Genomic DNA, 23,952 nt, shown 5'->3' with positions numbered 1-23,952 from the left:
TGTTGATGAGAGAGGTCAACGGAGAATGGCCAGACTGGTTCGAGCTGACAGAAACGCTATGGTAACTCAGATAACCACTCTGTACAATTGTAGTGAACAGAACTGCATCTTAGAATGCACAACATGTCGATCCTTGAGGCGGATGGGCTAGAACAGCAGAAGACCACGTCGTGTAAAGGCTGCAGTGGGCCTACCAACTGTATACCTCAACAGAAATCGCGATTCATCAGACCGGGCTATGTTTTTCCAGTCTTTAATGGTCCAGTTTGTGCCTACTGTTGTAGCTCATCTGCCTCAAGGTTCGATGTGTTTTGCAATCTGAGATGCTATTCTGTTCAATTCAATTGTACAGAGTGGTTATCTGAGTTACCGTAGCCTTTCTGTCAGCTCGAACCCATCTGGACATTCTCCGTTGACCTCTCTCATCAACAAGGCCTTTCCGTCTACAGATCTGCCACTCACTGGATGTTTTTTGTTTTTGGCACTATTCTGAGTCAACTCTAGAGACTGTTATGCGTGAAAATCAGATCAGCAGTTACAGAAATACTCAATCCAGCCTGTCTGGCACCAAAAATCATGCCATACTCTAAATCACTGAGATCCCATTTTTTCCCCATTCTAATGGTTGATGTGAACATTAAAGGAATAGTTCACCCAAAAATGAAAATTATCTCATCATTTACTCACCTTTCTCCCATCCCAGATGTGTATAACTTTCTTTCATTAGCAGACCACAAATGATGATTTTTAGAAGAATTTCTCACCTCTTTTGGTTCAAACAAAGCAAGTGAATGGTTGCCAAAATTTTAAAGCCTCAAAAATCACATAGCTCATCATAAAAGTAATCCATAAGACTCCAGTGGTTAAGTCAATGTCTTCAGAAGTAATTTGATAGGTGTAGTTGAGAAAAAGATCAATATTTTAATAATTTTTTCTTGTGTTTTTGGTGATTCACATTCTTCATGCAAACACACCCCCTATTGGGCAGGGAGAATAATTTCTAGAAAAAATGGACTTAAATATTGATCTGTTTCTCACCCACACCTAGCATATCACTTCTGAAAATATGGATTTAACCACTGGAGACATATGGATTCTTTTTATGTCAAAATGTTGGCACCCATTCGCTTGCATTGTATGGACCTATAGAGCTGAAATATTCTTCTAAAAATCTTAATTTATGTTCTGCAGAAGAAAGAAACTCATACACATCTGGGATGGCATGAGGGTTAGTAAATGATGAGAGAATTTTCATTTTTGGGTAAACTATCCTTTTAAATGAAGCTCCAGAGCCGTATCTGCAGGATTTTATGCATTACACTTAGATTAGATAATCCCATGGATAAGTAGACGTACAGGTGTACTTAATAAAGTGGTCGGTGAGAGTAAATTTAAAAGTATGGGACACTTGAAATAGATATTTTGACACTTTTTTCATATATATTCATATGGGATCCTACAGTTTAACAATATTCCACCAATAATCACTTTAGCAAAGTAATATACAGCAATATAGGGTTGGTCAGAAATAGATATCGAAAGTTCCTTTTTCTAAATTAAGTCTTCTATTCAAATGTCAAACAAATGGCTGTTTAGATTGAAATGTGCACAAAGTGAGAACAAAAATTCATTCACACAAGTGATAAAAGACAAATTCAATTAGGCTCTTCTTTGCATCCTGAGACTGTCTAAACCAATGATGTTTCACAATGACTTTGTGCTTACGTTTGACACATTTTCAGTTTTGAAATAAAAGTTTGAGGCAAATATTAACAGTGCAAGAATATACAGTGTGGTATGATTGAAACAGAAAATAATCTTGCTTCTAATGCTTACAGACCAATTCTCATTTGTGCTTCATCTAGTTCCATTTTCCATCAACCAGTTTGTTTTTGGTGTCCATATATTACATAATTTTCCGTATCCTTTTTCTTCTTCTTTGCGTTACAACACACTTGCACTTTATTACAGGGTGTATACTTCAGAAAACACCCACTTTTACAATTAAAAACTCTGGGTCTCATTTACTAATAAATGCGTACAGTTGCGTATTTATGTGCGTAGAAAACGTTTTCACGCAAAATTTCAAAAGTGTGGATATAAATGTTTTCTTACCTTCATTAGGAGCACATCCCTGCAGTTAGTATTTTGCATAAACATGGGCAAACGATCTCCAAATAAGGGCAAATAATAATCTCACTCTCCTGCCCTTAAGAGATGCACTAGCGACTGAGGCTAGAGGCCATGGGTTTTATAGCCTCTTTGCTAGCGCGCCCGACTCCCATGCTGGGGATCGCCGGTTCGAATCCTGCTCAGAGTGGGTCGGGTAGGACCGGTGATATTGGTGCCATGACCCGGATGGGAGTGAGGTTTCAGGGCGAGTGTAACGGTAGCCAGCTGGTACGTGATAGCTGTGCAGTGACTAAACTTCAATCTCTTGGCCTTAAGAGACGGACTAGCGACCGAGGCTAGAGGCCATGACTTTTATAGCCTCCTTGCTAGTGCATTCATGATTGGGATCGCCGTTTCGAATCCCACTCGGAGTGGGTCGGGTAGGACCAGTGACACGCACACACTCTCGTGTCCTGCGATTTGTCAATGTCTGCAAACTTGTACTTAAGCTAGAAACATACTTTACACAAGTACGCAAATGCAGACGCGAGCACTTGGTCAACAAATTGCAATAAACTTCTGGTTGAACATACTCAACGTGCTTTCTTGTGTTACTGTGGTGGTAACAAACCTCAGTACTCAAGGGTCACCTAAAAGCATGCTAGCAAAATCTTCCAGTAAAGCAGAGTGTCATTCTTGAAACCAGTTAAAAAACACATTAAACACTTTTATATAGGCCTAGATTACACCTGATCATTTGCATTATTATGTAGAACATATTTTAGATTGAGCTATAATGCTCATCATTCTGTTATATATATATATATATGGGAACTTATTGATGAATCATGATTTCTGTGTGAAAATGTTACCACACAGGTTTCACGCACAAATACAAGCGTACGCATGTTTAGTGAATGAGGCCCAATAAAAGAACACACACACATACACACAAAAACAATAGACAGTACATGATATTTACATTATACATCTCACATATTCTTGTCTTAAAGCGTAATTATTGGCAAAGCCAAGGTTTTCCGACTTGAGATGAACCACATTTCTTGCCGCTCCCTGGTAATATCTGTAAAAAGGTATATAACAGGCACAGTGAGGGTGGTTGAGAAATCAGTATTCAGTGGGAAATTTAGTTGAGAAAACACAGCAACAAACAATAACAAGCACATGTCTGTATATTTTGGCACTTGGCAAATCAAACAAGTTAGTTTTGAGGGGTGGGATAGGGTTATTTTTGGCCTAAATGGACCTGGTGTTACAGTAACAAACTCAACAGTTTTCTTTTTGTTTGTTTTTTTTTTTTTTGCTTTTTGTTTTGTTATTTTTTATGACTAGGATTGTAAAAAAAAAGGAAACATTCTTCACGGCAGGTGGTGTGTCAAATATGGCCTTAAAGAAATTTGAAAACGACTCAAACAATAGTCGAGGAGCCAGACAAAGAGAGAGCCAGACCAGACTAGTGCTGTGAGGGAGCGGAGAGCTATAACGCCTCCTCTGCTGGCTAGCTGAGTTGCCGTGACAATACTGAATACTGAAAAAAAACAAAAAAAAAACAGAGGTGCTAAATGAAGTACTCTTTCTTTTCCTCTGCATGTGCGTGGTTCCCTTCCGCATTGATGATGGCAGTGTCTGCATCAGGGGCGTCCTCCGCTCCTTTGGCCTCATTCGTTAAGTATGTCCCTGTCCACACAGTCCCACATAGGTCACATAGACACATAAGGTACATTGGACATGTTCAAGCATTTTGCACACTTTACACCAGTAGTTCTCAACCTTTTTGACTCCAAGGCCCTGTACTGACAAAGACAATATTCTCAAGCCCCTTCCCTCCCTCAACAAAATTGTGAGAGTGAGCGCTCAGCAGTGCATTTTCACCACATTGAGAAATACGGTCTAATTTTATCTAAGGGTTAAAATAATAATGCTATTTTTAAGGAATAGTTCACCCAAACATAACTGTGGACATTGTTTTAGTGGGAAACAAAAAAATAAAAAATAAAACAATTTAAGTTATTTTAAATCTTCTGCCATAGCTCTCAGAAGCTCTGCCATAGCATGCTCATGAGTGCATGAGAGAAGCTTGTTCAAAATAGCTCTGTGTTTGCATGAGAACTTACACTGTCTGAGCGAATTCTAACATTGTGCACACAAGAACTTAATTTTTTCACATAAGAACTTCCGTTGTTCACACAAGAGCTTCTGTTGTTCACACAAGAACTTCCGCCGTTCACACAAGAACTTCCACCATTCACACAAGAACTTCCGCTGTTCAGACAAGAACTTCTGCTGTTCAGACAAGAACGTCCGTTGTTCACACAAGAACGTCCGTTGTTCAGACAAGAACTTCCACTGTTCACACAAGAACATCCGTCGTTCAGACAAGAACGTCCGCCGTTCAGACAAGAACATCTGCCGTTCACACAAGAACGTCCGCCGTTCACACAAGAACTTCCGTTGTTCACACAAGAACTTCCGCCGTTCAGACAAGAACGTCCGTTGTTCACACAAGAACGTCCGTTGTTCACACAAGAACTTCCACCGTTCACACAAGAACGTCCATTGTTCACACAAGAACTTCCGTTGTTCACACAAGAACTTCCGCCGTTCAAACAAGAACGTCCATTGTTCACACAAGAACTTCCGCCGTTCACACAAGAACGTCCGTTGTTCACACAAGAACGTCCGTTGTTCACACAAGAACGTCCGCCGTTCACACAAGAACGTCCGCCGTTCACACAAGAACTTCCGCCGTTCAGATAACAACTTCCGCCGTTCAGATAACAACTTCCGCCGTTCACACAAGAACTTCCGCCGTTCAGATAACAACTTCCGCCGTTCAGATAACAACTTCCGCCGTTCACACAAGAACATCCGCTGTTCACACAAGAACTTCCACTGTTCACACAAGAACGTCCGTTGTTCACACAAGAACGTCCGCCGTTCACACAAGAACGTCCGCCGTTCACACAAGAACTTCCGTTGTTCACACAAGAACTTCCGCCGTTCAGACAAGAACGTCCGTTGTTCACACAAGAACGTCCGTTGTTCACACAAGAACGTCCGCCGTTCACACAAGAACTTCCGCCATTCAGATAACAACTTCCGCCGTTCACACAAGAACGTTCGTTGTTCACACAAGAACGTCCGTTGTTCACACAAGAACTTCCACTGTTCACACAAGAACGTCTGTTGTTCACACAAGAACTTCCGCCGTTCAGATAACAACTTCCGGCGTTCAGAGAACAACTTCCGCCGTTCACACAAGAACTTCCGCCATTAAGATAACAACTTCCGGCGTTCAGAGAACAACTTCCGCTGTTCACACAAGAACGTCCGTTGTTCACACAAGAATGTCCGTTGTTCACACAAGAACGTCCGTTGTTCACACTAGAACGTCCGCCGTTCACACAAGAACGTCCGCCGTTCACACAAGAACGTCCGCCGTTCACACAAGAACTTCCGACCTTCACACAAGAACTTCCATTGTTCAGACAAGAACTTATGTTGTTCACTGACTACCACCTCTGGAGTCACGAATTCGAATCCAGGCAGTGCTTAGTGACCCCAGCCAGGTCTCCTAAGCAACCAAATTGGCCTTGTTGCTATGGAGGGTAGAGTCACATGGGGTAACCTCCTCGTGGTCGCTATAATGTGGTTCTCGCTCTCGGTGGGGCGTGGTGAGTTGTGCGCGGAGAATAGTGTGAAGCCTCCACACGTACTATGTCTCCGTGGTAATGTGCTCAACAAGCCACGTGATAAGATGCGCGGATTGACGGTCTCAGACGCGGAGGCAATTGAGATTCGTCCTCCACCAGCCAGATTAAGCGAGTCACTATGCCACCACAAGGACATAGAGCGCTTTGGGAATTGGGCATTCCAAATTGAAAAAAAAAAAAAAAAAGAACTTCCGTTGTTCACGCATGAACTTCCGTTTCTCATGCAAGAATTTCCATTGTTTGCACAAGAACTTAGACTGTTTGAACTTGTGTGAACTTGCATTGTTCAAGAACTTCCATTGTTCGTGTAAAAAACTTGCATAGTTCAGGAGATTGTCGATGTAAAAAAATTGTGTTAAGTAAAAACCTCTGTTGTTTACAAAAAAATTTGAACTCCACAAGAATTTGCATTGTTCCCATGAGAACTTGCGTTGTTCACGCAAGAACTTCCGTGGTTCGTGTAAATTCTTGCGTAGTTCAAGAACTTCTGTTGTTCATGTAAAAACTTGTGTAGTTCAGGCAAGAACCTCCATTTTTCAAACTAAAATATACGTCGTTAACACAAAATGTACATTGTTTGCACGAGAACTTGTGTTGTTCGTATGAGAACTTACGTTATTTGCGTGAGAACTTGCTTTGTTCACACAGTAATTTTTGTTGTTCATGCAAGAATTTACATTGTTCACGCAAAAAACTTCAGTCGTTTGCACGGGAACTTACGTTGTTTACGTGAAAACTTGTGTTGTTCACGCAATATTATTCATTGTCCACATAAAAATATGAACTACACAAGAACTTCCATTGTTCACGCAAGAACTTGTGTTGATGCGCAAACTTCCGTTGTTCGAGCGAGAACTTGCATTGTTTTTGCTTTTGCAAGGTTTAAGTACGAGCCATTGTAAATGACATAATTTTTTATACATTTTTATTTTTGGGTGAACTTTTCGTTTAATATCACCTCAAAGTCATCTTGAGGCCAACATGTGGCCTGGTTGAGAACCACTGCTCTTCACAATAGGTGAGGGGGAGGGATACAGGAGGGAAGCCCTACCTTTATGCCTGGCCAAATATCTGCCAAGAACAATGATGAAGCACAAGGTGATGAAGACCACAACGGCTACCACTCCCCCGATCAGCGCGTGGTCAGGGCCGTGCTGGGTGAGAGCGTTAGGATCTGGAGACGGAGAAGCACAGGATGGTTATAATAAGAACAATGAAATGAGTGAAATGTACCAGCTTTGATTTACAGTCTAAACACCAGTGCAATCGGCAGTATAATTAGCCAATTATGGGTCGATATGTTAATATCACATGCACAGACTCATTACATTCCAACAATTCACTAAATACAGAGGTAAACGTCTCAGCTGGAATAGGCAGCCTTTTATTTTCTGATTTGATGTAATTTATAGAATATCACTGAATGGAATACAAATTCTGACTAGTTTGAAAGCATTTAGATTTTTTACAACTTCGATGCAAGTTATACCAAATAAAAAAATACTGGAGTACCCTCGAACTGTACCCAAGACTCATGTTTTCAGGTGAACTCAGGTGCCAACAAAAAGCTCTAGTCAACGACCTGTGTCCACAATCTGAAAGGTAATCGAGAAAAATCTAAAAGGAAATGTCAATGAACTTAAACAAGAATTAATATAGTATATATATATATATATATATATATATATATATATATATATATACACACACACACACACACACACACACACACACACACACACACACACACACAGTACATACAGTATTTTGTATATGCGTGTAACAATTGTACAAATTATTTTTTTCATATAAAATACATTATTTTTTATATTTTGATGTCTGTTTGTTTTTGACTTCAGTTTACTGAGCATAATAGCATGTCAGCATGTAGCATAAAAGCATGTTTCCTGTTATCACATGGTATGACACTTCAAATCTCCTTCTTAACACCTCTAAGACTAAGGAGATGCACATAGATTTTAGGAAATATTCACTACACGTCACAACTATTATTAAAGGAGAGCCAATACAAATGATCATAAATTTCAAATATCAAAGATCACAAGCTGAAATGTGATACAACAAAGACTATTTTCTCAAAAAGTTGATCTCCTTTAATGCAAATGACCCCATATAAAAAATGTTCTATAATGATTTCATTGAGAGTGTCATGACGTTTTGCATTATCTGCTGGTTTGTAAACGCTACTGTGGTACAATAAAAAAAATATACAGTGCATCCGGAAAGTATTCACAGTGCTTCACTTTTTCCACATTTTGTTATGTTACAGCCTTATTCCAAAATGTATTAAATTCATTGTTTCCCTCAAAATTCTACAAACAATACCCCATAATGACAACATGAAAGAAGTTTGTTTGAAATCTTTGCAAATTTATTACAAATAAAAAAAAAAAAAAAAAATAAAATCACATGTACATATGTATTCACAGCCTTTGCCATGACATTCAAAATTGAGCTCAGGTGCATCCTGTTTCCACTGATCATCCTTGAGATATTTCTACAACTTGATTGGAGTCCACCTGTGATAAATTCAGTTGATTGGACATGATTTGGAAAGGCACACACCTGTCTATATAAGGTCCCACAGTTAACAGTGCATGTCAGAGCACAAACCAAGCCATGAAGTCCAAGGAATTGTCTGTAGACCTCTGAGACAGGATTGTATCGAGGCACAGATCTGGGGAAGGGTACAGAAACATTTCTGCAGCATTGAAGGTCCCAATGAGCACAGTGGCCTCCATCCGTAAATGGAAGAAGTTTGGAACCACCAGGACTCTTCCTAGAGCTGGCCAAACTGAGCTGGGGGAGAAGGGCCTTCGTCAGGGAGGTGACCAAGAACCTGATGGTCACTCTGACAGAGCTCCAGCATTTCTCTGTGGAGAGAAGAGAAGCTTCCAGAACAACAACCATCTCTGCAGCACTCCACCAATCAGGTCTGTATGGTAGAGTGGCCAGACGGAAGCCACTCCTCAGTAGAAGGCACATGACAGCCCGCCTGGAGTTTGCCAAAAGGCACCTGAAGGACTCTCAGACCATGAGAAACAAAGATTGATCTCTTTGGCCTGAATGGCAAGCGTCATGTCTGGAGGAAACCAGGCACTGCTCATCACCTGGCCAATACCATCCCTTCAGTGAAGCATGGTGGTGGCAGCATCATGCTGTGGGGATGTTTTTCAGCGGCAGGAACTGGGAGACAGGTCAGGATCGAGGGAAAGATGAATGCAGCAATGTACAGAGACATCCTTGATGAAAACCTGCTCCAGAGCGCTCTGGACCTCAGACTGGGGTGAAGGTTCATCTTCCAACAGGACAACGACCCTAAGCACACAGCCAAGATAACAAAGGAGTGGCTCCGGGACAACTCTGTGAATGTCCTTGAGTGGCCCAGCCAGAGCCCAGACTTAAACCTGATTGAACATCTCTGGAGAGATCTGAAAATGGCTGTGCACCGACGCTCCCCATCCAACCTGATGGAGCTTGAGAGGTCCTGCAATGAAGAATGGGAGAAACTGCCCAAAAATAGATGTGCCAAGCTTGTAGCATCATACTCAAAAAGACTTGAGGCTGTAACTGGTGCCAGCGGTGCTTCAACAAAGTATTGAGCAAAGGCTGTGAATACTTATGTACATGTGATTTTTTTTTAATTTTTTATAAATTTGCAAAGATTTCAAACAAACTTCTTTCACGTTGTCATTATGGGGTATTGTTTGTAGAATTGAGGAAAATAATGAATTTAATCCATTTTGGAATAAGGCTGTAACATAACAAAATGTGGAAAAGTGAAGCGCTGTGAATACTTTCCGGATGTACTGTATATATAATAGAGGAAAATCCTAGCCACTACAAGTGTATGTACTGTATGTATATACATATGTATATTTATCTTAGGGACCAGAATATCATAGAGACCTGTGGATGGGCTCTTTTGACCTGGCCCAGTCATTGACCACCTAGCAACTCCCTGGCAACTACCAAGAACACCCTAGCATCGTGGTGTAGTTTTGCAAGTTTTGCACAGGCAAGCACCTCTTACATTTTCTTTAGAAAAGTACAAATTTAAATGTTAAAATGTAAAAATCTCAAGTCAATTTCTTGACTGTGCCAACAATTTGCAGAATTAATTACGTGACTCCTTACACGGATCATGGCAGTTCTGAGGTGAAATGTCAAATGTGTGGTGCCAAAAGCGAGTTAAATCAACAAAACCTAACTCCCAACCTTAAACCTAAACCTAACCAATAATGTCATATAAAGAAAACGTGATACAAAAATGCAATTGCTGAAGCAACCATATGATTCTGTGGTGCTTCTATGACACTTTTATCTAACGTGTTGACTCGCGTGCTCTTCAGGAACCGTGCCTCAGTCCTTTGCATCGCAAGTGCAATGCTCTATCAGTTGAGCTATTGCACTATTTGAACAAGCTTGTAAATGTTGTTGGTTATGTAATGCAAATGTTGAAATGTGTCACCTTACAAGTCATGCACTATAGTAATAGTCTTTGATGTCATAAAGCACTGTGTGAGGAACAGGGCAAAAAGTATGTTTACAAATGGATAATCTGCAGCTTTAGTCGTGATTTCTGTGATTGGGAATAAAAGTCGTTGTTGTAGCGCATCTAGTGTTCATTTCACCAGAACAGTGCTGGGATATGTACAACAAGCCACATAAAATCATTTAGCCAAAATACAGATTTAGTAATGTGAATCTATCAGGCAAGGTTGAAAAATCTAGTAAAAAAAAAAAAAGAAAGTTCATCTCAACTGGGGAAAAAAAACGTACAAAATAAATATATAGTTATTGCTGCTTCATTTGTTACAACAACCCATTATACCACTCGTGGTGCATCACTTAAATTTTGTTTTCGAATCTTCCAAAACACAATTTTTAGAAAGATCTTCCCACATACACTGAGATGAACACAACATTTGGCATAATAAATTAGACATTTTTAAATTTTTTGGAAAATATTTTCTTTTGTGCATCACTGTATTTCAACTGTTCATTTTTAAATTTTCTAAATATAACTGGCATGTTGACTATGACATCTCCATGCAATGAAATTGAAGAATTGCACTGGTGCTTATAACATGTCACATCACAGAAACATCCCCTTTAAGTTCAAGCAACATCAATTCAAAGCCAAAGTTCTATTCTAACTTTCAATAGGCAGCAGGGGGGAAAGAATTTATCAAATGAATGTTGAAAAGCTACTAAAGACTTGTCACAGCTCACGCAACACTGCAAGGACCAAAGTGACTCAATCCTTGGTGATATACAAGAAGTTAAAAAATGGCAGGGGTTGCAGTAGGCCGATTTGTCCCCAGGGTTTAGTTTTGAGTGAACTGGGGCAGACTAGGGTGAATTCTGTGGACTCTGAACTTCTACTGAATAATCACCATCTAGAGTTGTAAGTCTTAAAGGAATAGTTAAATAAAAAAAAAATAAAAAATAAAATATTTTGAACAGGAGCATTCAAGCTTCAGAAATAACACCAAAGCACCATAAAATATCATAAGTGGTCTAGAAAGGAAGTCATACGGCTTTGAAACAACATGAGGGTTAGGAAATATTGGCAGAATTTTCATATGAGGTGAACTATCTCTTTAAACCCCCCTTGTGAATAGCGTAGCATGCTAAACAGCTAGCCCTGCTGCTACCTGTCAATAAATGTGTTAACCTCATTAGAAGGGCAGTGGACCAAATGGCTGTTGGTTGGCCCAGAGCTACAGTATGTGTGTCCTGACACAGCACCTTTCTCCCTGCTTTGTACGCTATTTTAGTTCTACTGCGAGGATGTAAACTTTAACTATGCGTCTTTACTGCACTTCAAGCTTGCTCTCATTAGCTCATGGTGATGAATGACTCTCACCTGTGCTGCGCTTGGCAAAGTGACCCTGGGAGATGTGCAGAACAAGGACTTCTGTAGACCCATTTCTAACACTTAAATGAACCCATTTACTTCAATTAACTTTGTGCTTTGTTTGATGCAAAATAAAAGGCATACAGAAATACATTCAAATAATAAAATAAGCAAAAAAAAAAAAAAAAACAAAAAAAAAATACTCCAATTTTGATAGTCTATGGCACCATACTGTATTTGATGTCCAATCACTTATTCACACAAACATTAAGGTTATTTTGGGAAACACTTGCTAACTTATAACTACAGTATATGATATGTGTACTGTGCCGTAGTATGCCAATTTTCTGTATGCATGGAATACCCAGATGACCTACTATATTAGCAAAAATCTAACCACTTTTAAGACAAAATTTAATGTAACTTGTAACATTATAAATACTTGTAATTAGATTACAGTGACTGAATTACTGTACTTTTAAGTAGGCCTACATTACTTGGGGTACACATATTTCCATAAAAAATGTTATGTATAATACATTTTAAATATCAATTAAAGGAATAATCTGGGTTCAATACAAATTGAGCTCAATAGACAGCATTTGTGGCATAATGATTACCATAAAAAAAAATCTGACTCGTCCCTCCTTTTCCTCAAAAAAAAAAAAAAAATAAAAAAAAAAAAATAAGCAAAAATCTGGCTTACAGCGAGGCACTTACAATGGAAATGAATGAAGCCAATTTTTGGAGGGTTTAAAGGCAGAAATGTAAAGCTTATAATTTTATAAAAGGAAGTTTGCATATCCCTTGATAATAATGGTATTGACAGTGTTCATTAATCCATCCAGTGCATGGACGATTTTAAAGCCAGGAGAAAAATAATGACGTTTCTCCTGCTTTTCAGTACATCATCTTTTATTTAAAGGCAGATGTTTCATTCTGTAGTTTGTGTGGTAAAGTCTCTTCAGTTTTTTTTTTTTTTATTAACACAAGCATATACACATATGCACACACTAATTGCTTTGATAATTTTCAACAAGTTCCTTTAAATGTGTCGTATGATACATTTTTTATTGTTGAATTTTCTCTTCTACTTTGAAGTATAAAGTAAGAAATTTATTTTGGGCCAAAAAGTCATATTTGAGTTTTTAATGAAAACTAACATTTCCACCCTCTTGGCCCTCAGAATTAGAGAAAAGCCAGAATACCAGACACAAAGTAAACATACGCAGATGCGAGCGCTTGGCCAACGCGCAATTTGGTTAAACGTGCTTAACGCGCATTCTTGCATTACTCTGGCAGTAAAAAACCTCAGTGTCCATAGTTAGTTAAAAAATGAACTCTAGAGAACACCATCACTGCTTTAAATAGTTTAAGATACATCACTGTCAGAGATGCGACAACAGATGTGGAGTGGATTCAACTCATTTCAGAGTATTTTAGCCGGTTGAAGTGCGATCTCAGTGTGGATGCGCAGTCTTCTCATGAGTGTGCAAAATCCATCAATAGCTTCGAGGTGTATGTGTGCGTGTGTGTGTTTGTGCATTTGTGCTGTGTGTGCAGGTACATGCTTAAGTGTAAATGCATGGATTAGTTCTAAGTTGGGCTGTCAATCGATTAAAATTTATAATCTAATTAATTACATGGTGTACTAATTAATTTAATTAAAATCACAATTAATTGCATAAAAAAATATTTGCTGAGAAAGCCCCTCAAATAACAATAATTCATTATATGATTAAATAATTATATATATATATATATATATATATATATATATATATATATATATATATATATATATATTATAAAAAATAACAATACAGATAAATAAAATGCATTACATTTTTGTGGCATGAGTTTTTTTTTTAAAGCATAAAAAACAAAACAAAAAAACACTTCATAATAAGGTTCCAATTGTTAACATTAGTTAACATGAACTACCAATGAACTAATACTTTTACAGCATTTATTATTCGTAGTTAATATTAATTTCAACATAGATTTTTTTTAAATCAAAAGTTTTGTTTGTTATTATTAGTTAATGCACTATGAACTAACAATGAACAATTGAATTTTTATTAACTAACATTAACAAAGAAGAATAAATGATGTAAACACTATATTGTTGATTGTTTATTCACGATACCTAATGCATTAACTAATGCTAACTAATGGAACCTTATTGTAAAGTGTTACCAAAAAGACAATACAAAAAGTGGCTTTAGATTGCAATATGTTGTTTATTTCCATATTATTGAACATAAGCTAATCACTGGACTAAAGTTTACAGCAATCCATTTTGCAACTGAATTTGTCAGTCTGTCTGAGATAGATTTATTATAAGGGCTTGTCTGATGACAGAGTCAGATGGACGCTTTTGGAGCGTCTCGGTTGTTTGAGTCATAAACATACCGTTTTTATGTCGCCGTGTCAAGTTAAAAGTAGTTTAAAATGTAGAAAAACACATCTTGAGATCCCTGTGTTAGGATTTGTGCTCCATCAAGCTGTGTTTGAACGCAAGAACGTGTTCTCATCTTGTGCTCTGTGCTGTCGGCAAGTGTTGTTTGTACTCTGTATAAGCTGTGCGTTGCCTTAACAGCTGGAGTTTTGCTTATTGCCTCCTGAAGAAAACAGGTGGTACTTCAAGCTTGAATTGCTCTGATGGAAAGAATATTCCTTATTATGGTCCAAGGACATGATTAATTGCATTAATTTTTTAACAAGTAATTTTTTTATATACTAATCGCACTGAATTAACACGTCAATTGGCAGCACTAGTTCTTATCCTTTTTACTGTAGCGCATAAGTCTCAAAATGTGATTCAGGATCAATGTGACTCAGAATGATGGAGCAGGTCACATTATGACTTCAACTTGTTCAGCAATATTTGGTTCAAACTGTTGCTCAGCTATGACAGTAGTTGACTTGAGCACACCAGCACACCAGGCCGACACGTAACCTCCCCTAACATAATTATGAGTGTCGAACGGCCCTTTGGGGACAAGTCGACTACCCAAAAGATAGAGACAGGCTAACCCAGTCGTGGCCCCTTTTCCCCTTCTTTTTACCACTCCCTAAAAAACAAGGGAGATTATCTGACTGGGCCGACCAGGTCTAGTCGGGGGGTGTCCCTCCCAAGGGGAGGACACTGCGGAGACCACACCTCGCCTGGAGAGAGGGGGGATATTTAAGTGGAAAATACGTCACATGGTCTTGCCGATCATGTGGAGAAGTCTCATGGTAGGTCCTACCCAACGGGGGAGGAGTTACTACAAACATGGAGACTGTGGCAGAGGAGCCTCTGCCCAAGGAAGATGCAGTTTGCCAACAGGGAAACGAATTAGCAGAAGATATACATCGCATGGGGTTACCTTACAGGGAACCGCCACATGCGGAGCACCTACCCCAGAACAGGGCTCTTAGTTAGCATGTGTACTGGGCCAGCAGCAAGTCTCTCCAAAAACTCGAATGCCACAGGGCTCGGAGGAAGTCAACCAGGGAACATAGTTTGTGAACACTACTGGGAATTAATGGCACACGTCTTCATCTCAGAGGAGGTGAAAGGCGCTATGTGCAAGCAATACACCCAGCCGGCTATCCCGGGCTTATCAGCTTGTATTGCGTGCCACTACCTGGGATGAAACCGGTTCCACCCAGAGGTTGTAGAACCTTGCAAAGGTGTTGGGTGTTGCCCAGCCCGCTGCTCTGCAAATGTCTGTTAGAGGGGCACCCCTGGCCAGGGCCCAGGAGGCCGCTGCACCCCTGGTAGAATGGGCTCGTAGCCCTACCGGGGGCGGCACGTCCTGGGCGTGATATGCCGTAGATATGGCATCAATGAGCCAGTGGGTGATCCTCTGCTTGGAGACAGCGCTTCCTTTCTGCTGTGCACCAAAGCAGACAAAGAGCTGCTCAGAGATCCTAAAGCTCTGTGTGTGATCCAAACAGAGGAAAAAGAGCTGCCTCTGCGACCTTCGTGAAGACGTGAGGGGACAAGGACAGGCCTAACCTTGTGATATGCCTGACCCTCGAATGCAAACTGCAGGAAGGGTCTGTGTTGATGTAGAATCAAGACGTGAAACTACGCATCCTTCAGGTCTACCGCCGCGAACCAATCTTGATGCCGGACGCTCGCCAGAATGCGTTTTTGCATCTTGAACAGGAGTCTGTGTAAAGCCCGGTTCAGTACTTACAGGTCCAAGATTGGCCACAACCCACCGCCTTTTTTCGGTACGATGATGTAGGGGCTGTAAAACCCCTTCATCTCGGCCGGAGAGACAGGTTCTATCACATCCTTCCGTAGGAGGGTGGCGATCTCCGCGCGCAAGGTAGCAGCGTTTTCGTCCTTCACCAAGGTGAAGTGGATACCGCTGAACCTGGGAGGACGCCTGGTGAACTGAATCGCGTAGCCAAGTCGGACAGTCCGGACTAGCCATCGCGACGGATTGGAAAGCGCAAGCCACGCATCCAAGTTCCGCGTGAGGGGGACCAAAGGGACAACGTCATCGGACATACCGGCAGGTGGGGCCTCACGGCAGGGTGGAGCTCGAGGTGCCGCACCCTGTCGTGGCCATGCTGAGTCTAGGGATATCGAAGCACTTACCTGGCTCCTTGTGACCACCCCCGGAACAGCCTGGGATGGGGGAGGAAGAGGCCTGTCCTTGTAACCTGTGGAGACTGTCACATCGGGGGCAGATGTGTGCCACAGTTGGGCGCGCAGGGGCGGGGAGACCGCCGCTGGAACGCCAATCCTGCAAGGGAAAAAAGGTGGATGGTGGTCGTGATGATGACCGTGCACACCGGGTATGTGACCCAGGGAAGGAGGAAACCGCTCTTCTGCTGAACTGTTGGGTACCGCAGCCACTTGAGCATGCGGCAAAATCAAATGAAAAGGCAACAAAAGATTCTCCACCCGGCCCTCCACCAGGGGATGGAGTGGTCTTCTTACCAGCTCCAAGGCAGTGGGTTTCGTCGACCCTGGGTCGCCTTTCGTGGGTTCTTGGCGGCGTCTGCTTCCTGTGGTGGGCTCCACGCCGGGGCCGGGCCGAAGGGGTGGGCTGCAGCGGAGCCGGTGCCGGTGCAGTCACTGCAGGGGGACGCCCTTGGTGATGAGCAGATGGAGTGCGGGATCTTGAGCCACACCGGGGCAGGATATGCTGGATAGCCTCCGTCTGCTGCTTCACCGTCGAGCACTGCTGGGCAAAGTCCTCGAATAAGCCAGCCAGGGAGATGGGGGCAGCAAGGAACAGTGTCTTGTCGGCCTCACCCATCTCAACCAGGTTGAGCCAAAGGTGGCGCTCCTGGACCACTAATGTGGACATCGTTGGCCCGAGAGACCGCACCGTGACCTTCGTCGCTCGGAGAGCCCAGGAACCAATCATCAAGCCGCGAGGGTTCAGGGGAGAGCGGAGGGTTCCATTCTAGCCTGACGCTCATGGCCGCCCAGGAAAGCATGTCCGTCATCTCTGCATCAGCCTGTGACTGGGCAATTGTCCCCAAAGGGGGAAGCACAGCTGAGGCTTCTGCGACCGACTGGACAAGCCCGCTCTCTTACAATGGATGCTGCGTTCGAGAGCTCATCAGCTTCGCAGGCTCCGAACAAGAGGTCAAACTCACCGTGAGATGAGCCGCGGACTCATCCGGAAGCCCGATCGGGGCAGACGAGCGTGCTGGGGAATGGGAGGTCCGCGAGGGGATACCCGGCGAAGGCGGTCCCATTGGGGTCCCCAAATCGCCCCCAATTCTAGCCGCACTGGCCTCAAACCCGTAGGTAGAAGGACCGAGGCGGGGAGCCGCTGGGGTGGCTTGCTTTCCGCAACATTGCCATGGTCATGTTCTCGCAGTGAGAACATGAACCATCCACGAACGCTGCCTCCGTGTGGGTCGCGCCCAGACACAAAATTCAGCGATCATGACCGTCTGAAGTTGAGAGGTAACGACCGCAACCAGGAATAACACACAATCGGAAAGGCATCTTTAAAAAGATGCGTCTTTTAAAAGACGTTCCGTGTGTGCCGCTCTTTTAGAGAAATATACTCTTTCAGGAAAATATACTCTCTTTTTTCTGCCGAAGCACCCAAGGGTGTACTCTGCAGTTCACCAGTGCAGAGGAGGGAGAAGCCACTGAAATACGCCATCAGATCCAGCAGAGGTGAATGAACAGTCGTGAGAATTCAGCTCTGTGAGCATGACCGTTCGGCTCCGAAGAGAAAATCTGAATGAGTGGTTGCATACCAGCTCCTTTTATACCCGTATGTCCGGGGGAGTGGCATGCAAATACCCCTCGCCAATTTTCATTGGCCTTTTATCAAAGACCAGAGGTGTCTCGGGCTCCCAGGAGTGACCCCTAGTGTCACTACATCGACACAACATCCAGTGAGTGACAGATAGGGAACGTGTGTTAGCAGCAACAGGTATGCTAACAGGTCACCCAGAACAAACTCTGTTAATTTTCATATTACTATGACACTGTACCAACCAATCAGAAACATCATGTGCAAATAGAATCTGGTTAAGGATTTGGCTTAAAGGCGACACATCAAAATCTGAGAATAGAACAGCAACAACACAAAATTCACATGTACTGTAACTGCTCACATGGATTTGGAGTAACACTTGGCTAACAACACATGAATTTGTCTGTTGACGGAGCAAACACAAAGGAAGACATACTCTACTTGTTTGAAAAACACAATGAAATAAGGCTAGTCCATGGAAATAGGGCTCCAGTTTATATAAATTCCATTAGAATCCATAAGTCTCATTCAAGGATGGCAACTGATGTGTGGGCAAACATGTGTGGCATTTTACTTGAACGTAAATTAATTCTATTTAGCTCTTACATGTGGAAGGCCAAAGGCATGAAACAGATCTGTTTAGTGGCACACACATACCTGGTCAGAATCTTCATATGTTTTAAATGTAAATTTTCATTGAAATAAATTGCTGAGGAATTAATTATTATGTCAATTTCTTGCTTCTCAATCTGAGGCAAGACTCTGTGAAATTATACATAAAAAGGACTTATTCCAAACACAGCACTTTGAATTTGCAGCATTTTTTTTATTCAAGGAATTCCAGGTTCAAAACAAGTTAAGCTCTATGCCACAAATGACGGCATTTGTGGCATGCTGTCGATTTCCACAGACAATAATTTTGACTCAGCCCCTTCGTTTGTAAAAATGTTTACAGAATGCACTTACAATGGAAGTCTATGTGGTTAGCTATTATGGACGTCTGAGAGTAGATACGTGCAAATTTTTGTTAAAGCGCTTATATAATTAATCCATCTAAAAATGCGTTATTTGAGCTGTAAAGTTGAATAATCATCCATCTAGGAGTGAGACTACTACTGTACATAATTCCTGTAAGGTGGATTTTTCTCTATGAACAGTCCATTTCTGGTATACCTGTATGCTGCAAGTATCATGCGAAAGTTGTTTACCGGCTTTACATGGTCGTTAAATGATTGTATATATCTTTGCACAGACAAAGTTAGTTAGTTTAGTGTTAAAATATTTTAAGGTGCACTCAGTATTTTTTATGTTGCGATGCCCAATAAGGCAGTCATCTTCGACACTGACACCTCAACACGGGAAGTCGACATGTTGCTACCGAATTTTCCAGTACCGTAACATCAATAACATCCTGCAAAATTACTAACAACCGCCATCTCCGTTCACAAATGTTTACGTCAGTTAAATTCTTTTACCATTTCCTTTGGTGCTACTGATAGCACATTGCATGAACAGCCTCCGAGACCCGGGCTCTTGTCCCATGGAAACCAGAAAGTATTCAACGGCAGGCGCTATTCAGAGGTTCCTTTTTCCCCTCTAATATTGCCTTTTTTCTTCACTGATGGTTAGGTTTAGGGTACGTACACCGTACGGTTAATAAAATATCCATTCCTGTTGACTGATTTTCCTCTTTTACAACTAAAAACAACTCGCTTTTGGCGCCACTCTGTGGACATTTTACCTTTAAACTGGTGTTCACACTATTAGGCTACTGATATAACTGGGACCTTCATCTCTTGTGAGGGTTCATCATTTCAAACATATTTTCGAAAGTACTATTTGATCTTTTTAGGGGTAAAACTATTTTAATGAGGGAAAAAAATAAAATTTTCAAAATTTTCTTTTAACGATTATCCTGGTGCAACGCCTTGCCACATATGACTACCATTGTAAGTTAATGACTGAAAATGTAATTTAAACCAACAACAAGGAACAACGGAGGACTGATTTATTTTCTGTGGCAATCTACAGCATGTCACAGATGCAGTGGGTAGAGCTTAACTTGTTTTGAACCTTGAACATTAATTTAAGTATGACCAGTGTTGCTCTATATAACATGCTCTATATAATCGTTGTAATCTCCACACACTCATTCACTACATTTTGCATCTCATGCACACTGTACTCTCAGTGGAATATGGTGTGGGTGGCACACAATATGATTAGATTTTAAAAACAAATTACGGTTTCTAATTAGTGAATCAGCTTCTTTACGGGAGTACAGGCTGAGGGAAAACTGACTTAAAACAAACAGTTAGAAGACATTGAGATGAAACATACAGCACAGAGACCACAGTGACATAGACAACAAAGCTGAAATATCAAGAGATCACACGCATACAAAAAAAAAAAAAAAAAAAAATGTTTAGTGATTCAGTCTGTGTGGTTACGTTAGAAATGAATAAAATATTTCAGACCAATGCAGAGAATTTGTCTCAAATATACTATTTCAAATATATAATCTCATCACAACTTCAAAATATTCACTCACTATGGCATAAATTTAACTCTTGCATTTCTGGATCAATGAAATTATGCTTACATTTTATGTACAGAATTATTAATTTATTCAGACCCAACCCCAACAATGCCCCTATGAGGAGAACCTCTCCATGTAGAATAAAACAGCTTTTATAAGGTTACTGATATGACTGGAATCTTCCTATCATGTGAGTGCTCATGATTTTATACATGTTTCAAAATTACAACTCATTTTTTAAAAAGTAAAACTTTTTTTTTTTAATGAGAAAAAAGAAATTACTGAGTGCACCTTTAATGTCTAAAAAATATGACAAGGTAAGTTCAGGTTGTCAAATGTTAACTGGTATGACCCCAAGAAAACTTCATGATATTAATGTTTGTATGAATACTTTTTAACCATGGGAAATATGTTTGAAAACTATTTATCAAAATAAATATTCAAGGTATACGGAAAATATCTTACTTTTTACTTTTACGCTTATATATTTCTTATAGAATACTTTTTTTTATACATCACTTAACATTTAAAAAATCATATATATATATATATATATATATATATATATATATATATATTAAATGGTCTAAGTAAACGTTTTTTCAAAAACGTGAACAGAATTAATACATTACAAAACTGATCTTTTTATCCTGGACATCCGTATTTGTCATGGACCTATCTACAATGTAAACTAAATTTCTAACTCTTCCAGATATTTTCCTGGTCTCATGACAAGTCTTAATAGTAGTAAGAGATGTAAAAATAATAAGAAATCGTATGAGTTGGCTCGTACAGACGTACAACTTTTACTCCCATATAGAAAATAAACGAACCATTGAACAATGTTATTACGATTTTTCCTAAGTGTAATGCCTAACCCAAACCTAAACCTAACCATGAAGTCTAAACCCTTGCCAAAACCCTAAACCTAACCAAAGTCTAACCCGCCCTCACACAAATCGAGAGTTCATAGCAAATTTGCCACTGATCATTTTAACATGCAAATGAGCTTTGCGGCAAATTTGTGGCAAATTGTCCATTATTGCCAAAGGTTTGCTACAGGTTCACCACTACTGGTGAAGAGCTGCAAACTTCTGGCAAACATTTGTGTGAATCACAAGCTCGTTTGCATTTGAAAATAATGAGTGGCAAGTTTGTGGCTAGTTTGCCAGAACTGTAGATTTTTTCTAAGGGCTCTTACCCAAACCCTAAACCTAAAACATGATTTTAATAGGAAATAACTTTTGTGTTCCACGGAAGAAAGAAAACATCGAGGTTTGGAACCAAACAAAGGAAGCGAATTACAGGTTATTGACATACATCAGTCATTTGTATAGCATAAATAATTAAATATGGAATGAGTAACTAAATCTATTCACAGACGTTTCCTTTCTTAAAAATAAAGAGTTGGATATGAGGCTAACTAAAATCTGATGCCTGTATTGTGTCGATTTTAAATTCTGTTTGTTGATTAGTTGATCTCTATGGGAATAAAAGCCGCAACTTCTCGTAGTTGATGTCTATGGGAATAAAAGTCGCAACTTCTCGTAGTTGATCTCTATGGGAATAAAAGTCGCAACTTCTCGTAGTTGATCTCTATGGGAATAAAAGTCGCAACTTCTCGTAGTTGATCTCTATGGGAATAAAAGTCGCAACTTCTCGTAGTTGATCTCTATGGGAATAAAAGTCGCAACTTCTCGAAGTTGATCTCTATGGGAATAAAAGTCGCAACTTCTCGTAGTTGATCTCTATGGGAATAAAAGTCGCAACTTCTCGAAGTTGATCTCTATGGGAATAAAAGTCGCAACTTCTCGTAGTTGATCTCTATGGGAATAAAAGTCGCAACTTCTCGTAGTTGATCTCTATGGGAATAAAAGTCGCAACTTCTTGTACAAACCAAGTTGTACGATATCTTACGATTTTGCAATCTTGTACAAATTTTTATGAGTTGTCATGAGACTATGTTGTATATTCTAATAGTAATAACACTTGTTTTTGTTTTCACCCAAAGTTTTCAAGCATCTCTCGTGTGAATGACAGCACCATGGAGCACCATGACATTTCACAAAGACCAGCAGTGCTCCCATGCAAGGCAATGGCTCCCAGCTCATGCTATGGACAAGGTTAATTGGCATAACCTGACCTGCCACTCCACAAGCGACACTATAGCACCCTGTCTCGCAATGATGATGTCAGCACGCCAGCAAAAAAATATTTACCTGTGGTTGTACCTGGGAAATCTTTAGCTGTTGCCATGGACGCAAACAGAAAAGAACAGTAAGAGAAGAGAAGGGTGAGGACATCACAAGGGGAGAGCATAATAAAAATAAAAAATAAAACAGTGGCCACATCTCAAAACCATTAATGAGGACACAAGCCGACTGGATTAACCTGCAGTTGCAGCTGTGCACATGAAAGACTGGGACAACATGATGGCTTTTGAGGACAAATTCAATGTACAAACTAACACATCCTGTAAAACACACCATATCAGACAAAGTCATACATAAACTTTTGAACTCAATGACTATGGAGTAATTTTGTAAGGTATGTTGCACCAGCATTGTCCTTGTGTGTATGTGCGTGTTTGTCCACACTATACCTGCCCTTCTGTTTAGTGAAACAGAGCAGAATGTCTGATTAGAAATACCTTTTATCTTTCACCTCTTTGACATACTGACAATTTCAGCTGTTGCCTGCTTTTACCACTCAACACTGGAACCGAAAACCTTTTAGTCCAATTTGTACAACCAGAAAAACAAATGTCTGATGTAAAAAGGTGGAGGTGATGTGAAGTGGCAGCGAGAGAGACAAAGAAAGTGAGAGAGAGACACTGACATTGGCAGAGAGAAAAAGAGCAACATTCCCGCTGTAGTTCAAACAGTGTGTGACTTTTCCTGGCCAACTTCTTCTGTGGGCTGTGTGTGTGTTTCCCCCTGTGTGTGTAATCCACATTTAGATGAATCTTACGAAACTTGTAAAGAACATGTCAGAGTCATATTTCACCCCAAAATTAAAAGGAAGAAAGAAGAAATCATATTTTTCTTAGAGAAAATAAAGCATATTTTTAGAATCATTAAGATTCTTCTGTTATTTATGTATTATGGGCTAATTCCATGACTGCCGTCTATTATTTTGAATGGTGTAGAAATGCAACTTTAATAAATAAACGATGGATGGCTACTGTGATTTAATTAATCACAAACAGTGGCCATTCATTTGTTCTCCGTGCACTCGTCGATGTGCATGATATGAGATATTTGTGTTGGCACTCCTGGAAGTGTCATGTTTGCAGCATCGGATCTATATGCCGTTAAGATCAATCCATAATCATGCACAATAAATTGGCTTTCAAGTATGTATACCTTGTCATCATGATTAACACTAATGATTGTGGTAAATTCTGTCATGTGACACTACATTTTTGCATTAATGCCAATTTTCTCG

General features: G+C 40.4%; 1 protein-coding gene across 3 annotated transcripts in view; it reads right to left on the bottom strand.

Annotated features, from left to right (window-relative positions):
* Positions 1-1,343: 1,343 nt before the first annotated feature.
* Positions 1,344-23,952, bottom strand: part of LOC127421897 (cell adhesion molecule 2-like) — a 339,569-nt gene continuing 316,960 nt past the window's right edge. Inside the window, exons 9-11 of one of the 3 annotated variants that reach the window (XM_051665104.1) lie at positions 6,898-7,020; positions 3,705-3,810; positions 1,344-3,196 (exon numbers count right to left, since the gene is read on the bottom strand). In XM_051665104.1, coding sequence (XP_051521064.1) covers positions 3,091-3,196; positions 3,705-3,810; positions 6,898-7,020 — 335 coding nt within the window. In that variant the 3' untranslated portion in view covers positions 1,344-3,090. Of the gene's footprint in view, positions 3,197-3,479; positions 3,811-6,897; positions 7,021-23,952 lie in introns of those variants that run through there. The other 2 variants (XM_051665106.1, XM_051665105.1) reach the window with 2 other exon arrangements.

The sequence above is a fragment of the Myxocyprinus asiaticus genome, chromosome 31 (assembly GCF_019703515.2).
Source record: "Myxocyprinus asiaticus isolate MX2 ecotype Aquarium Trade chromosome 31, UBuf_Myxa_2, whole genome shotgun sequence".
Taxonomy (NCBI): Eukaryota; Metazoa; Chordata; class Actinopteri; order Cypriniformes; family Catostomidae; genus Myxocyprinus; species Myxocyprinus asiaticus.
The sequence above is the reverse complement of the archived record's forward strand: the minus strand, read 5'-3'. Positions and strand labels throughout refer to the sequence as shown.